Source organism: Siphateles boraxobius, unplaced genomic scaffold (assembly GCF_051911475.1).
Source record: "Siphateles boraxobius isolate OS27281-9 unplaced genomic scaffold, OSU_SipBor_1 25, whole genome shotgun sequence".
Classification (NCBI taxonomy): Eukaryota; Metazoa; Chordata; class Actinopteri; order Cypriniformes; family Leuciscidae; genus Siphateles; species Siphateles boraxobius.
In genome coordinates this window covers 21,480,803-21,499,047 of record NW_027508866.1, presented here as the reverse complement: position 1 = coordinate 21,499,047, position 18,245 = coordinate 21,480,803, and the positions used below count along the sequence as shown (strand labels likewise).

The 18,245-nt window shown below is 37.8% G+C and overlaps 2 protein-coding genes across 5 annotated transcripts in view; one reads left to right on the top strand and one right to left on the bottom strand.

The window, feature by feature from the left end:
• Positions 1–269: 269 nt before the first annotated feature.
• hsdl2 (hydroxysteroid dehydrogenase like 2) lies at positions 270–11,269 on the bottom strand. Its single transcript, XM_077243180.1, has 11 exons — positions 11,101–11,269; positions 10,132–10,295; positions 8,554–8,652; positions 8,335–8,449; positions 8,105–8,208; positions 7,893–7,991; positions 5,785–5,979; positions 5,513–5,584; positions 5,247–5,387; positions 584–712; positions 270–500 (listed from the first exon to the last, which is right to left on the bottom strand). Exons 1-11 carry the CDS (start codon positions 11,115–11,117, stop codon positions 388–390), a joined length of 1,248 nt encoding a protein of 415 aa, XP_077099295.1. The 5' UTR covers positions 11,118–11,269; the 3' UTR covers positions 270–387.
• Positions 11,270–16,488: 5,219 nt separating this feature from the next.
• Positions 16,489–18,245, top strand: part of ptbp3 (polypyrimidine tract binding protein 3) — a 69,775-nt gene continuing 68,018 nt past the window's right edge. Inside the window, exon 1 of one of the 4 annotated variants that reach the window (XM_077243167.1) lies at positions 16,489–16,690. Coding sequence is in view for 2 of the 4 variants with exons in the window: in XM_077243166.1 (XP_077099281.1) it covers positions 16,687–16,690 (4 nt within the window). In the remaining 2 variants the exon portion in view is untranslated. The remainder of the gene's footprint in view (positions 16,691–18,245) is intronic. The other 3 variants (XM_077243164.1, XM_077243166.1, XM_077243169.1) reach the window with 3 other exon arrangements.

Sequence of the window (18,245 nt, the reverse complement as noted above, 5' to 3'; positions counted from 1 at the left end):
CTGAGTTAAACCTCCATCCCGCAAAGAATACTAGAATTACGATAGTAAAACCACTGTTACCAAAAAAAGAAAAAATAGAAATGATTTGCACTGTTTGCACGAGTTTCTATATTATTTTGGTTAATTGGTTAATTATGGTTTTACTGTAGCTATAGTCATTATGGTATGTTGGTGGAATCATAGTCATTTTTGTAAGAGACTGTTCATTCTGCTTTTTAGAATGATGTTGCAATGACAAATCTATTAAATAACATGCAGTGAAGAAAATGTAACTAAAGGAAAATCCTTTATTAAAATTAGTATTATCTGGACAAATGGTTTAATGAAAACAGTGATATAGAAAAGAGATCATGTACATCATGTAAGGCAGCAGATTGAGTGATCACATCACAGCTTAGACTTCATCATGGCCATCATCTTCTCCAGTTTGATGGCAAGGCTCATGTCACCCTTGATCTTCAGCTTTCCAGACATGAAGGCCATGGTGGGCTTTAACTTCCCTATAGATGAAGAACAACGGTTTTCATCAGTGCTTCAAGTTATGTCAGTAGTGTGTGAAGTGCATCACCAACAAATTTTATACCTCCGAACATCTTGACGAAGTCTGCGCTGTCCAACGACATGACGACGTCAGCTTTGACAGGTGGTTCACCATTGCCTGCACTTCCTGCATCATTCTTCAGGTCGATGTACCAGACTCCAGCATGCTCGCCTGCCAACCCAGCCAGAAAACTTTGTCAATACAGCACAGATGTAACGTTAAAGGCCCCATGAAATGGATTCACAAGTGCGGTTGAAGTATTTCCTATTAAAACAGGAAGTTGGGGCAGGACATATGCGGCTTGTCCCTTTTTTTAGTAAGCCAGTAGCCTTTAGTTAACGTCACAACCATGAAATCACAGCCAAAATGATTTGATACTGCTAGTCAGAAGTAGGTGATTTTAGGGGGTGGAACATAATCATTCTGCACAGCCTTTGACTGGACAATTTATATACACCTGTGAGTTTTCCCAGAAAATAACTAAAAAACTGCACAATTCTGTGGATATACATATCCCTATTATGGAAGCCACTTTCCAGCACATAGGGGGAGAAAATCATGATTTGGTAAATCATAATTATGACAAAAAAAACTTAAGATACTTAAGACATAAGTTGAAATTATGAAACACCAAGTCATAATAATGAGAAAGTCATAATTGAAAAGTAAATTTTATGAGAGAAAAGTCGAAATTAGAATAAGTCTAAATTATGACATAAAAAGTCATAATTATGACATCTTATAATTACAGTCGTGTGAAAAAGAAAGTGCACCCTTTTGAATTCTATGATTTTATGCATCAGGACATAATAAAAATCATCTGTGGTTATTAGCAGGTCTTAAACTTAGGTAATAATGAACACAAACACATGACATATTACACCGTGTCAGTGTGGAGGAATTTTGGCCTGCTCTTCTTTACAACGTTGCTTCAGTTCATTGAGGTTTGAGGGTATTTGTTTATGCACAGCTCTCTGAAGGTCCCGCCACAACATTTCAGTCGGGTTGAGGTCCGGACTTTGACTGGGCCATTGCAACACCTTGATTCTTTTCTTTTTCAGCCATTCAGGTGTAGATTTGCATGTGTGCTTAGGATCATTGTCCTGTTGCATGACCCAGTTTTGGCCAAGCTTTAGCTGTCAGACAGACTCAAGCATTTGACTCTAGAATACTTTGGTGTACAGAGGAGTTCATGGTCGACTCAATGACCGAAGGTGCCCAGCAGGTCCTGTGGCTGCAAAACAAACCCAAATTTTCACCCCCTCCATCAGCGTGATGGACAGTTGGTATGAGGTGTTTGTGCAGATATGCTGCGTTTAGTTGTCGCCAAATGTGGCGCTTTGCCTTATGGACAAACATCTCCACTTTGGTCTCATCTGTCCAAAGAACATTGTGTTACAGAAGTCTTGAGGTTTGAAACTTCACAAACCTAAGCCGTGCTGCCTCTATTTAGAGAGAAGAAGCTTTCTTCGGGCAACCCTTCCAAACATGCCATACTTCTAGTCTTTTTCTAATTCCATGAACTTGTTAACGGAGGCCTGTAGAGTCTGAGATGTAGCTTGAGTGTTTTGAGATTTCTCTGAGCATTGCGCGGTCTGACCTTGGGGTGAATTTGCTGGGACATTCACAACTGGAAGATTGGCTACTGTCTTGAATGTTTTCCACTTGTGAATAATCTTCCTCACTGTAGAATAATGGACTTCAAAATTGTTTGTAAATGGCCGTATAACCCTTCTCAGATTGATGGCAGCAACAATCATTGCTGATGTCTTTCCTCCTAGTCATTGTGATAACACACACACATAAAGGCACCAGACCAGCAAACTGACAAAACTTCTGCTTTTATAGAGATGATCACACTTGCTGATGATCCATGGGTGACAAACTAAGGACACTCTTACTGCTTCCATAGGAGTGACTCAAAGAAGTTTGATTAGCACTGCCTGACTGCTACTTACCCTCTTAATTCCTATGGAAGCAGTAAGAGTGTCCTTAGTTTGTCACCCATGGCTTCTCCAATTGGCTTTATTTTTGTTAAAGGTGAAATGTGTAAAAATTTTGAGTATCTATTAACAGAAATGCAATATGACATCCATAACTATGTTTTCAGTGGTGTATAAAGAACTTACTTAATAAACCGTAATGTTTTTATTACCTTAGAATGAGACATTTATATCTACATAACCGCGGGCACCCCCTTCTATGAAGGTCGACATATTGTGACGTCATGTTTCTACCGTAGCCAAACGCGAACAAACAGCGCTACAGAACGCGTTTCGTCACTACCTTGAAAGAGAAGCAGCAGAAAGCTAGAAGCTAGTAGGGCTGGTCCGAATACCATTTTTTGAGCTTCGAAGCTTCGGTAGTAATGAACATTGAATATTCGAAGCTTCAGAATCTCTATAGCCTATGTCTGTCTGTCCGTTGCATTTTGATTATTTCGAGAACCGTTCATCCAAACGACTTCACAAGGGAGTGCAGTGTCGTATTTGGTGCAATATAGATAGACAGGCGAGACGCGACACGTGCAGAATTAATAAACTTTTAATAAACTACAGAACAGCGCGCGCCTCACGCGAGCAGAGCTTATATGCTCCGAGAATGGACACTGCACTAGTGATATAAAAAACACACAGGTCTGTTAACTTAAGCAATATTTTTAATAAGGTAGTCTAATATTTTTCTCACTAACAAATTACTGTCAAAGTAGGGTAGATTTAAATAAAGAAGTGGCGCGCCTCACGCATCCAGGGCTTTTATGCTCCGAGAACGGACACTGCGCTAGTGATATAAAACACACACACACACGTCTTTTAACTTAAGCAATATTTTTAATAAGGTAGTCTTATAATATTTTTCTCACTGACAAAGTAGGGTAGATTTAAATAAATAAAAACAAAATTTAAATAAAGAATAACGAAATTTAAATAAAGAAAAACGAAAAATAAACGTGACGTCCCAGTAAAATCTCAAAGTCTCCTATATTTAGCTGTAGATTAATTTAGATTGATAAGGGTAAAAAGGATAATACATTTTGTTTCTATTATTCTATGTTCCACAATGTCAAAGCAAGGCAGCTTAACCCAAAATACAAGCTCATGCATGCACTTCTGTCCATACAAACTCCGCTGTTCTGCGCTCTAGTCAGAGAATACTCCCGTAGCAGGAACACATTTAGTAGTCAAATATATTTATTAAGTAGATATAACGAAGTTATATGTTAAGTATTATATTTCACTAGATTTTATAGTGTAAAACATATTCAAGCGCGAATGAGAACCGTTTCGAGGGGGATGCCAGGTGTGCAAATGTCACATTTTCAAATCGAATACCAACACACCGAACGAATATTCGAATATCCGGGTCCAGCCCTACAAGCTAGCCATAAACACCGCGAGTAGTGACTTTTCCCTTGTCAGTGGTGTAAAATATGTAGTTGGATTGTTTCATGAAACTTAGTTCTCCTCCCTCGCTGTGTTATGGCTTTGCTATGTGGGGATAAATGTGCTGGTTTCGTTCGTGAGACAGCTGATTAGTACTCTTGTCATTGACCGTAAAACAGTAACGTTACAGGAATCACCAACCCGTCGATCGCGGTCGACAAGTCGATCTTGGAAGCATTTTAAGTCGATCGCGGAGAGTTTTCAAAATCAGAGAAAAAAAGCCTATTGTGTGTAGTAAGTGGTGTCTAGGGGATGTGGAGGCGCGCGCGCTGTTACAATCATGCCATTTTTGCCGCACGCACCTTTGGGCTCATGCGGACGCGTCGAGTTTAAACAAGGCTTTACGCTTTAACCAGCTCAGCCACAGTAACAGCTCATATTTAGCCAGCTAAACTTTTACTACCCTGTTAGAAAAAATATATAGTTGCATAGTTTCATGTGGGTCTCCTCCCTCGCTGTATTATGGGTTTGCTATGTTGGGGGAAATGTGCTGGTTACGTTTGTGAGACAATCGGCTGATTACTATTATTATATTATACATTAAGCCCCTTGATCCTCACCTGACTATGGCTTTGTAAACTTTATCCATGATGTGGTTTATAATGGACTGTGGTACAGAAACAGTGACAATGTTACACACTCTTGGCTTACTCTGGCTATTCTCTGCTGTCTCAGACGATATGTTTGTCACGTTTTAGCCACCGTAGCTTCTTCGAAAGGGAGGGGTGAGCAGTGGGCTGAGCCCTTAGTGTAACTCGCAGCCGAACCGCTAGATGTCGCTAAAAATTACACAATGCACCTTTAAATAAATAATGACACAATGTAATATGTTCATGGGTTGTTGTTCAATTTTAAGACCTGCCAAGGACCAGATGATTTTTATTATGTCTTCATATGTAAAACCATATAATTCAAAAGGCTTTACTTTCTTTTTCACATGACTATGTCTTATTTTGAAAAAATGGAAATTGATAACTAAGTCCACTAAGTTACTAAGTCTAAATTTTAACTCAAAATTAGTATGTAATTCTCACTTTTTGAGTCATAATTCCAAATAATGTTATAATTGTGACTTTTTATGTGATTATTATAATTTACCAAATCATGTTTTTTCTTATGTGGCAGAAATGGGCTTCCAAAGCCTATTTTTTATTATTCAGTGTAATAAAACAAAAATTGAAGAGTGTTAGAATAGAGCACACACTCAAAGACCTCAAAACTTCAAAGGAACTCAAATGGTTTAAATGAGATTTAATAACTACCTGATAAATCGAATCTGTACACTCCTTGTGTGGTTTTCACTATATCTGGACTGAGAATTCCTCTGATTATGTTGAACATCTCAGAAATAGGTCCCACTGTGGCAGGATCAGCTTTTCCACTTTTGAAAACCGGAGTGGCACCTGAAGAGGGAGTTAAAATATGGGCACTGAGTAAATAGTCTTTTGAAGTACGCTTGACAATGGAAGTAAATTAACCAAGTAGAACAAAAGCGGATGAAATGTGTTGGTTATGCCTCATAACTCACCATGCTGCTCCATTTGCTTGGCTAGATCCTCTGGCTGTTCATCCAAGAAAAAGTCAGGAAGCAATGGATGACCTGAAAAAAAGGAAATACAGTGTGTCGTGACTCGTGTCGACATTCAAAGTTTCCTGTCATATGACAACTGTCATGTTACTGTATACAAGGTCTAAAAAAATGCTAGAAAGACCTTTGAAAACTTTTACACAAACAAAATTACATATATTCATAATGATGGAATAGAAAAACTATAATTTACCATTTTAACATTTACCAACCTGGCTCAACAGCATATATATCAAAGTCCTTAATGCCTTGCTTTTTGAGAATGTCCTCATCTATAACAAACTGTCCCGTAAAGCTGGAGGGTTTTTCCAAGATGGCATAGGCTGCATCAGCCATAATCTCCACCTTCCTGCACTGTTTACCAATCCCAGAACCACCCAACATGTCCATGGCAGCCGTCTGGATGGCTAAAGGTTGATGATGCATAAAGAGTAAGTCAGTTATCATAGTCGATTTAGACTAAGGATGTGTTCACAACTTCACACTTGTAGTTCGGTTCGCTTGGTTCATTTGGTCCGGACAAAAAAAACAAACAAAAAAACCCTTTAGTCCTGGGCCGCTTAGCATTTACATTGGCATTTTAACACTGAACCAAAATACACTGAACCTAAAGGCATAGAGATATGTTCACAACCTGATTGGTCGTCTTTTATGACGTATATTTTGAGACGGAACTTACTGAACATCCAAAACAATGCAGTGTTCTGGGCTAAATGCTTTCATTGTATGTGCGTAGCTACGTATGATGGTATTTTGAGCAGCTGAGAACTCGTGAAGAGCTTATAAAATGTGTAAAGGAGTCAAAACAGCGTCATGAATCCCTCCGTCACACAAATGAAGATCTGCTGTGAGGAGATGTGGTTCTGATTCCTGAACTAAACTGGGATGGACAGCATCATGACTATGACGAGAAAAAACAGCTATTCTTGAGCTTTCTGTCTTTTTTAGGGTCTCATCTTCCTGTTTTTGGTTAGTTTACATGTCTTTGGTCAGTGTTGGGTTCATATTTCATTCGAACTGCACCAGAGTTTGTTTGGAAGCAGACTAAGACTCTTTTCAGTGGTTTCAGTCCTCTTGTTTGATGCATCAGGGTTCATATGGCTGAGTTCACACTTATTTAAATAAAACGCATTAATAGAGCAATCGCACCAGGGTTCAGTTTAATTGAACCAAAGATGCCAAGTGTGAACACACCCTTATATTCAATTCCACTATAATACATATTGCATATCAATAAAAGGTTCAGCATGCCCCTTTGAAACAATGGCACGTGTGCGCCAACTCTCAATGTTTTTTGGAAGCTCAAACAAACTCAATCGGATCTCTTTGAGCTTCCGCAGACTATATTTGATGAGATCTATATAAGTGCATTGATCAATGTTACTGTGTGAATAAAAGCCTAAATCAAATCTGTTCATCATATAAAGCGATAGTAACTCTTTAGAAGATTTCTATTAAACCGCTTGACTCACATGGATTACTTTTACAATTGCTGTGTCCCAATTTGCATACTATCTGTTCTAAATAGTATTCGAAATTAGAATTAGTGTGTCCCAAATCATAGTATGTTGAAATGAGTTTTCCAAAGATACCCGGATGGTCTACTTTTCCCGGTTAGAATCCGAAGTGCAGATTGATGCACACTCCAACAGCTAATATTGCCCGCAACCCATTGTGCGTTGACGAGGATTCGATTCGAACAACAAATACGGATAAAAAGTGTTTAAAACTACAAAAATGGTGGATGTCTGAGTCTGACAGTTAAGAAGAGAGGTTTAGATAAGGGGGTTTGAGTGATTAATTAGTATTTAACCTGAGAAATACATTTATTCAATGTTATCCACATTATATTTCATCTGCAACAGCATTGTAAGTTTTTATAAAATACATTTGGTCATTAACTTTTAAATGCATCATTGCACAAAAACACACAAAGAGAGACTCCACATGAATGACCCACGACTGGCAGATCAACCATACGGTAGGAAATTCAATTCAATGTAATGTTGAGGACTACAACTGTGACAAGATGATTGACAGGGCAGTTTAAACGGTGACAGGATGCATGCAACTGAGCGACACAGCTGTCCGTTGAAGACACAAGTAGTATGTCCCAAAGCTTCTTCTCTGTTACACACTCAAAAGTATGTACATAATTTTATGGCATAGTACAAGTAGGTGAATTGAAGATGACTGATAAGTCATATGGATTTGGAACAATATGAGTGTGAGTAAATTATGTAGATATACATTACAAAAGACAGAGTCGGCAATATCTCCTAATTTAATTATTTAATGACTGAAGTATAAAACCCATTACCTGTCTTGGGCCATAAGGCATTAACGGCAATAGATCCCCTGAACTCTTCAGCCATTCCCAGTACACACATGGACATGCCATACTTTGCCATAGTATACGCTACAAAGACATGATGGAAAACAAAATCAGTGGCATTATTTGTCACCAATGTTCAGTGGTAGTTTATATCCGAAAGCCTTGAGCACAGAATGTGAGAAGGCTCTTCCGCTCACCCGTGTGATTTTTGAACCAGACAGGATTGAGGTTGAGAGGTGGGCTGAGGTTAAGTATGTGAGCGTTTTTGCTCTTCAGAAGATGTGGGATACACAATTTAGACCTGTAATGAAAACACTTTATTGCGTGTTCAAAAGTTATGCTTGTCTGACATTATCTGCGACACACAATAAATTTGTGATTTATTGCAATGAGCTGTGAATCTCAAAAACATATTACTACTACTTACGTCAGGTACGTTCCCCTGAGATTGACGCCCAGCATAAGGTCGACTTTCTTCATTGAAGTCTCCAGAGTTCCTGTTAAACTGATGGCACTGGCATTGTTGACCAATATGTCAATCCCTGTCATCAGAACCATGAGAAATGAAAAACAAATTAGAACGCAGCTGAGCGCTAAAAATGGACACCGTCTAAGAAGAATAGATATTTCAAATGCTGTAACTCGCCTCCAAATTTTTCCACAGCCTGTTCCACGGCATCATTGATCTGTTTCTCATCACGGACATCTACAATACACGGCAGTGCTTTCCCTCCTGCAGCTTCAACTATCACACAGACATTATCTGGTCATGGTCTTTTCACACAAAATAGTTACCGCAACAACCACAACAAAAAATGGAACAAAATACAGTGCATTAACCATCTTCTATTGGAGAATGAACTACTCATCCAGCAAACCATTGAGAATGATGTAGTGGACTTAAAGTTGGCATAAAACGGAAGTTGCGATAGTCCTTTGTCTTTATTGCGACCTATGAGAAAAAGGTAGGTCGGGACAGGATTTCGTCCTCAGGAATTGATTGGATTATAGGAAGTTGGGAGTTGCAGATCTGAAAGGCAGTTTGCAGTCAGTTATGGAGGATATTGAGCGCCAAGACACACGTCATGAAGAGAACAGACGCCGAAAAATGTTGACCCCAAACTTCTGAACGTTACAGTGTGTTCTGCAGTTCATGCTGTGAAAAGTCTTCTATGGGAACTATGTTAACTCCCTGTCCTGAACCCAGTTTTAAACGGCCTGTGCTTTGTGACATGACGCATGATCATGCTGGAAGAGGTCAGAAGATGGGTACAGTACATTATGTTCATAAGGTCAACCCTAAAACATTAACAGGCTGCAGCATTCAAGTGATGTTTGATTGGTAGAACCAACAGCCCCAATCAACAACATGAATCCTTGGCCTTGTGACAACTGTCCAGAGAGTGGTGTAATAGTGTCGGAAATATAATCAGCAGCATGAATTTTTGGCCTTGTGGCAACAATCCAGAATTGTGGCAGTGGTGGGATGGTGCCTGGAATAATTTCTTGGCACACTTGAGGCCCGTTGATACAAATCTATCATCACTCCAATGAATGTCACAGCCCATATCTAAATGTAAACATATCGATACGAATAACAAAAAATACAATGATCACATCATGTGCAATGCTTCAAATAATGTAGAATTATACTGGGAATTCGGCTTTTAAACAATTTTTAAGAACTAGGCTAAATCTAGAGCTGAGTTGAAAGGTTAAATACACAAGCTATCAGAAAAAAACTTGTCAATCATCCATTCTGTAGTATTAATTTCTAAGAGGGCATTTACACAACATGTAACATTTTAATGAGTTTTGGCTGTTCATTTACACAACTGCGTTTTGGGGGCCTGAAAACGCAGACTTCTGAAAGTCAGTTTCAAAGGTGCATGTTTTTGAAAATAATACTGTTATCGTCTCCATGTAAACTACAAAAATGTGAACTTCTGAAAACGATGATGTCACACGTATGCTTAAAACATGTTCAATTTATAGGTGCGTAGTGTTTCTTTTCAAAGTGACATCGCCATCTACTGGCCTGGCATGAATAATACAGCGTTTTTAATCGCATTCATGGGTTCGTGTGAACAGAGATCGCTTTTGATAATATTGTCGTTGGTAAGCCAAACTTTTCATAAACTTAAAGGAAAAACGTTTCAGTTTTTACTACACCGACCGTTGTTGTGTAAGCATACCCTAAATGTGTGTAAGAGTATGCGCTCACTCTCTGCTGCAGCTGTGTAGATGGTGCCCGGCAGTTTTGGGTGCAGATCAGCGGTTTTGGCAGCGATGACCACATTGGCACCGTCCCTCGCAGCTTTGAGCGCAATGGCCTTGCCAATTCCTCGACTCGCTCCGGTAATGAAGAGTGTACATCCAGCCAGCTTCCTAAAATGGATGCATAATCATATAATAATCTGATCATATCGTAATCAGAGATGGATGTAATCATATTCTTATCAAATCTAAAGTCAAAGTCATGTGACTGACCAAACTCTCCAATTTAACTTGCAATTTGTTTTGAAGACAGCAACATTTGTAGGTTTCCCTACTTTTTATTAACAATGTCAAATATTTGAGAGAACACACACACACACACACATACATACATATATATATAAACAGTATATACACACACATTAATAAGAGATACAAATATATATACACAAATATATAAAATATAAGGATAATCCAATCTATTTATTATAGGTAATTGCCTTGTATTTGTGCAACTTTTTGTATACGCTTCGCAACTGAACTGAAAACGAGCCACAAATACATAAAATATAAGGATACCTAATCTATTTATTATAAGTAATTGCCTTGTATTTGTGACACTTTTTGTATCGCACATTTTTTGCACCAATGTATCACGAATCAAGAGCTGCATTTGCGTTGGCATTCCTTGATTCCTGCGCATGGGAAAGTAGGGTAAAGGTCAAATTATTCAAGAAAAAAACTATATGTAACGTGAAACAGGGTTAACCTGCTGAAATGCCAATTATGGCTGCAAAGTTTTGACGAAACAGTCCAGCTCTCTAATGTCCATTCACAACAACACAGGTAATCGCGTGAATGACTCGATACGTGTATAAGTCTTTTAATACTAGTCAACAACAACTTGATGTATTCAAGCGCTAACGTTAAATTGTGCAACACACGGCTTATCAGCAAGAATGAGAGTGAAACTCACCCAGTGTTCTGCAGCATTGTGATGTCTGAGCTGTGTGCAGTTATGTGTCTAACATTAAACTCAAGCCAAGACCTCTAAATGAAATGCAGGCTGTGAACTCGCCCTTTACTCTAGTGACAGATTCCGCTGTGATGTAATTCACTCCACTTCCGGTAGAGTCATGAACGCGCTACTGTTTTTAAAGGAACATCCGAAATATGCAATAAAAGTTCAAATAATCAGCTAAAAGAAAGAAAGAAAAACCAGAAACGTACATTATCTGTCCTTGAACTGTTACAGTGAATAAAAATGTATTTCATCCAAAAACAATTCTAAAACTGACTGATGGTTGATTTCTGTGAGTTGGTCTGTAAATGTCTTTCATTAGGTTCTCACATGAATACGCCATATCTCAGCACCAGAACATCGTACAGACATGTTTGTTGGCTCGTATTATTCATGTGTTCAGGTGGTTGCTAGGCGGTTGCTATGCCGTTGCTAGAGTATAATATCTTATATATCTATAATATATATCTATAGCTTTAAGTAAATGCTGGCAAATGGCCATGGTATGAGCGAATAATCCATGACTAGCTGTGCATTAAATGATTGTAATGCACTCCACGTCGTACCCTACATTAAAATCGTTCAATGCACAGCTAGCCGTGGATTATCCCAATAATTTTGTTTAATTTGTGTAATGTTTGAAATCCTAATGTACATTTTTTAATTACTCTTCAAATAAAAAGATAAAGTTAATAGTATTAGTAATAGTAGCCTACTTTATTGATCCCAGTTAAAGGGGTCATATTTTTTACAAGTTAATATGAATCTTTAGGGTCTAAATGAAAACTTTGTAACATACTTATATTAAAAATGATCATTAGTATTGTAAGAGAACACTAATTTTACATGGTCAAAAACAGCTCTGTTTTCAGCACGCCGTTTCAGTGCATATGCCTTTAAATGATAATGAGCTTTGCTCACCCCGCCCCTCTGTTCTGGGGGGGTTTTGACCTTTTTACAGTCTATGGTTTTGACACAACTGCAGGTGGAGTGTTGCCTTGACAACAGTTGAGGGTATATTTTGCAACAAGAATGGCAGCGGGAGTCTCTGAGGAAACATCTGTTCTATCTATGGTTCTACCCAGAGCCATACAGAGAGATCACTCTATATGGCTCTGGTTCTACCATACCAATTTGAACTGGAGTCGGACGGGAACAAGATGACGGCCCCGAAGAAGTTTGACAATAGAGTGCCGAAGTTATGACGTCACTTTGTAGGACAACTCGGAAGTTAGCGGCGCAGGGGTTCCCTCGATCAAAAAGCTATGCATTTTCCCCATAGACTTTTGGAAAATTGCAAAAAATAAGATCTGTGTTCAACAAAGAGTTGTGACCCTTATACGTTTTGTCTATCAAGATAATCTTTACAAGTTAATCCAAAATGTATACATTTTGAAGCCTATATAAAGTTTAAAAAACCACAATCAGGTTAAAACTGGTGTGTTTTATGTCATAGATCATAACGTGAAATTATTTGGAGGCTTTAACCACAGACCTTATTTCAGGCTATTTAGCAAAAACCCATTCAAAAAACCCATAGACTTTAGGGCGAGGGAACCGGAGGGAACTCACTTCCGCGTTTTGGCCTACAACGTGACGTTGTAATTTAGGCACTCTATAAAGGCTCGAACAGGACGTTTCTGAATGGTTGGTTAATGTCACTTTGATCTATTTTTTATATTGTAACCTATGTACTGGCAGGGTAACTTAGAGTAGTGAGATACAGACGCTATGTGTTTACTGATGGATAGGTTAGTTCGTTGACAGATTGATGTTGAAAAACTTTTTTTTGGCAAATGTAGGCTTGTCAGTGATCCGTAACGTTATCTCAGTGTTAGGTACAACTGTCAGTGCTGAAACATTAACTGTAACGCGTTGTTCATTATAAACGTGGGTTTATGAATTATATTGAGAACGTCGTAACGCTACAGAGAAAACATGCCGCAACATACACTGAGTGTAAACATTAGCCGCATTCATCGTGAAGCTGCAAGCGATTTGCAAAGATTAATAATTAAAGCAAAGGTTAATAAAACGTTACATTAACTTCTGGAGGTGCAGCAGGAACACGAATAGTTGGTACCGATTCTGCTTTCAGGACCAGCTTCTTAGCAAAACCAGATTTACACTGACCCTCGTTTAGAAAGCAGTCTGGTGAGAAGTGATTAGCGCAAACATAAAAGCATTTACGTAGATCGTTGGGAATATTCCCTTCAAAAATTAAACTCAGCCACTGATGGCCACTCCAGCGGTTCAAATTTAGGAACATTAAAATGACTGCTGTGTTTATTATTACACCCAAGAACAGAACACCACAATCGCTAAGACGCTATTCTGCTAAAGTGTATCAACACTGGCGGACTACGCTGACAGCTTGCTCAAGGCGGGTCTGTGTTGAAACATTTTTTTTTTTTACAGTCTATGGTTGAAACCATAGAAACGCTGCTGTTAATTAACAGTTGTGGGAGGGGCGTCCGATTTATTGACGTCACAAAATCGAACGGCTCAATTTGAGGCAAGGGAAAACGTAGGAGGAGATTAAAACAAACACACTGGATGGATTATGTATCATTATATGTTGGTTGTGTACAGGCACTGCCAACACACATTTCAGTACAATCAACTTGTAAAAGTGCATGTACCATTATATGACCCCTTTAAATAATAAGATCGTATCGTGACCTGAGGGTATTGTTACACCCCTACTCAATAATAACAACAATGATGCAATAGTTACTATTTATAAACAATACTAATAACAATATAAATGATTTATTAATACTAATATATATTTTTTTCTATTTCTGCTGTCTCTGTGTACACAGAGTACACAGAGATCCAAGAGTTGCTGCAGAGCCAAAATAGCTGCAGCTCTCTGGATGTCATGGGTGGAGCTTGACCTGGTCCAGCTCCACCTCTGAGGATCTAATGGGTGGAGGGATATAGTTATGGGTGGGGTTGAACCTTCTAGCTCCACCCTTTATGCCCAAATTAGATCCAGAGCTCTTTCTCATTCGCTGTAATAACATTACCAGCTTATAGCACCCTCTATGTGTTGCAGAGCTGCGGTCGAGGTAAACGTCATCCAAATAGACATTGTTGCAATTAAATGTGTACATAATAGGCCTACTTAATTAAATGCTTTACCTGGTTTTGCATTTTTGTTTCCTTGTTCTTTTTTTTCATCCCCCTGGATTGCCTCGACCCCTGTGTCATGTTTGTCATCTATCGTGATTAATGATGGTTCACTTTACAAACACTTGTAATTTGGCTACAGTGTTACCATGAAAATGTGTAATTGTTTCAAAAACAAGGTTTCAATTGTTTTAATTTTAATTGTTTCAATTACAATCGTAATCTAAATGCCCTCACCATGACATCCACCGTCTCTCAGTCAGGTAAACAGTATAGATATATAAACATATACATACATATCTATAATATGAACCAGGGATTTTCTGTCTTTTAAGGCCACAGACCACCAAATATGATCATCCTCGTGTCAGGGCCCATCCAAAAATTTAAAAGGCAGCTATATATTTTCCTGTATAAACACCCATTAATACTGTGATTAATAAATAATAAATATGTGTAAATTTTATTTGGAATAAAATAAAATAAAAATTCCTTACTATAGTGTACTGTTAGAAATATAATTTATTTATTTAGAAAATGTATATTCTTTCTTTATTTTAATCAATTTATTAATTTATTAACTTATTCCTTTATATATTTAAATCAAATTTTGTTTATTTATTTAAATCAATTTATGTTAATCAATAATCAAATTTAGTTAAGTCAGTCTGTTCCCCGGACCCCCTAAGCACTACCTTGCGGCCCCCCCAAAAAACCTGGAGTAAACTACTGTATTACAATTTCAGCTGATTTAAATTCTCTGAGCGCTGGGATAGTTTACATGCAGGCTATGAATGTGCGATTACACAGTGCTTTTTGTGACAGTTTCATGCGAGCACAAGACTGCAGTTCAGCCGGTCCAACAAGTGTAACAAGTTCCTACACGCTTCAGGTACTGAGAGGATTAACATCTTTACTGCTGTTTCGATGTGATATGTGTAAAACAAATAGTCATCATTATTAAAAAACAAAATGCTTAATTTGGTGACATTAATTAGTTAATAATTCAATGCACCAGAATTGTTTGTATGGTTGATAAGGAGTTCATTTTAGGAACACACTCGCAGCTAGAATATAATATAATGACATATTATAGTATAGCTATACAGTGCTTAGCATAAGTGAACACACCCATGCTAAAGTTGACTAAAAAGAGGAATAAAAAATAATCTTTTGGAAATTGATTTTAATGCCTTAATTAAAAAAATGAGGAAAAATCCAACCTTTAAGGACACCAGTTTTCTTTGTGAATGAATTATGTATCGTAAATAAATACATTTTCTTCTTTAAAATACAGGTTGCATAAGTCAGGACACCCCTATGTTAAATTCCCATAGAGGCTGGCAGAGTTTTATTTTAAAGGCCAGTTATTTCATGGATCCAGGATGCATCCTGATAAAGTTCCCTTCGCCTTTGGAATTAAAATAGCCCCACATCATCACATATCCTTCACCATACCTAGTATTCATATATACTGTTTGTACTGTACTATACATATATACACAGACACACACACAGACATATATATATATATATATATATATATACACACACACATATATTATGTAAACACAAACTTTTGTTAGATGTGATTAACCGTGGTTAATCGATTTGACAGAACTAAAAAAATTAAATAGCCTATGCAAAATAAAACAAAGAAAATTATAATATTTAAATAAATAGATATAATTTTACAGAAATTATTATCTTATTCTGTTTTTAAAGACTGGTCTGTAATCACAAGATAAATAACAGTTATATTTATATTTAAGTTTACACATGTTAACAGTAGCCTACACTGATGGTAGGTAGAAAAAGGGATAACGATATGTAGGCTAAATATATATGTAAAAATTTTACAGATAATATTTTACTGTATGAAAAAAGTCTTTAAAACATGATATATATATATATATATATATATATATATATATATATATATATATATATATATATATATATATATATATTAAATCCCTGCTTTAATAAATGTATCCCAGGAACAAGATTATAGAGTTCCTAGTGCTGCTACATCATCAAATTATCCAAAAGCACGCGCTGCGATTGAAAACAGTGAACGCGCGGAACTTGTTGTCGCGCGCAAAAACGAACTCTACATGGGTGCTTTCAACAAAACGTCCAACAACAACAATTATATTATTACGCGATTCTTCAAAGGTGTGTCTGCTGAAAGGGGGAGGCCATTTTGTACAGAGAAGCGTCTGTACATGCATGCATGTGTGTGTGTTCACGTCAGGAGCAGGAAGTGTGTGCGTGCCTTTGTGCTTGAGAGAGTGAATTTGTGTTGGGGAGTCGAACTGTAGTAACAGCAGTAACACCCGTTTCTTCATTTTCCTGTGCTTGCATTGTTATTTCACCTCGCCACTGTTTTGCTCTGTGCAATGGATGGGTATGTGAATTTATAGTGTCTTATTTTACTATTACGCGCTTGTTGAGTTGCTCATGTATTGAAGTTTTTTTCATTATTGTATTTAATGATAATAATGGCACGTCAGAAATGGCATGGGAGCAAAAGTGGGGGAGGGAGCAAACGTATAAACTGCTGGAGATTTAACCCGAGAGTGCTTGTTTATTTTTAAATGCAAATGCAGTGGAAATATTAAATATCAGTATTTTACTTTCGCTTTGGTTTGTATTAAAATCATGATGCGCTTGACGCGTAGGCTATGGGTTAACATAAATAATCGGTTGATGTTGTTGAGATGCAAAATATGGGCGTATGGCACTGTGAATATACCATAATCAAAGTTAGATTCAAGGAAGTGCGCTTGTTTAGAATTAAATGGCGTTTTGCTTGTAGCGTTTGTAAATACAATCATTCCTCGTTTGCTTTCAACCCTTGCTATTCAATTTACACGACATGAATTCGAGGTGAATAGATTCGTGAAGTGGCAAGAATTAAGGAAATAAGAGCTCCTCGTGTGTTGCTGCCATTTTAAAGCCATTAAGGGGCGTTTCTGAAGCGAATCTGTCTGAAAACAGTGTTTCCTGGCGCTATTAGCGCTCCTGCTTTCATCCACTGACGCTCTCGAGTGGGTTTTATGTGAGAAATGTAAAAGAATAACGCGATGTTTATCTTTATATCGCGATGTTATGTTTAACGACTTTTGCACAGACGGCGAGTCGATAAACAGCTTCCATTGTACGCAGTCGCGCGCCGCGTCTACAGTATAGAGAGCTCGAGCGCTATTTATGGTTTAATTTGCGCGTTGTATATGGTGTTGTATAGTGCTTAACTGTCATTGTTTACACTCGTGTGTTGTGAGTATAACTGTGGGCGAGGGACTCCGTGGTGTTCAGATTATATTTTACTCACTTATTGTTGCTTTGCTTGTCCTCTCCTGTGACTCATCCGAATCTTTTGAACAGTCCGTTTTAAAGTCCCCATGAAACCAAAATGTAATTTTTTAATGATTTTAGTATAAACGTTAGTCATAGCCTACTGTTATCTAGAAGCTAGTGAGCTCTAAAACAACGACAAAATTCGCATTTAAAAGATAAACATCCAGAATGTAGTCTCTCATTTCTCTCTAATGGATCAATGATTTTGATGACATCACTGCACTTCAGCTTCCCATCTGATTTTCTGTCCAATCAAATGCTCTCTAGAATCTGAAACTCCGCCCCTACATCATAAATAGGCGCTGAAGCGGCTGTTGAAATTGGTCACTTGTTCACACAATTACTATTTTATGCATGGTTAATGGTGCGCTGTGAACACCATCCTCTGAATTTGTTGCATTATGGGATTGAATAAGTGCACTCAATAACGTTTAATACGGTTTCAAACACCAGTGCGAATGGCTGTCCCTTCAAATAGTCCACTATATAGGCTAAGGGTGTAGCGGACAATTTCAAACTACATTTGTCAAGTTGCAATTTGACCAACAGCGTCAATTGCTTCGCTTCATTGCCATTCACAATATACCGTGGCCTCGTGGGAT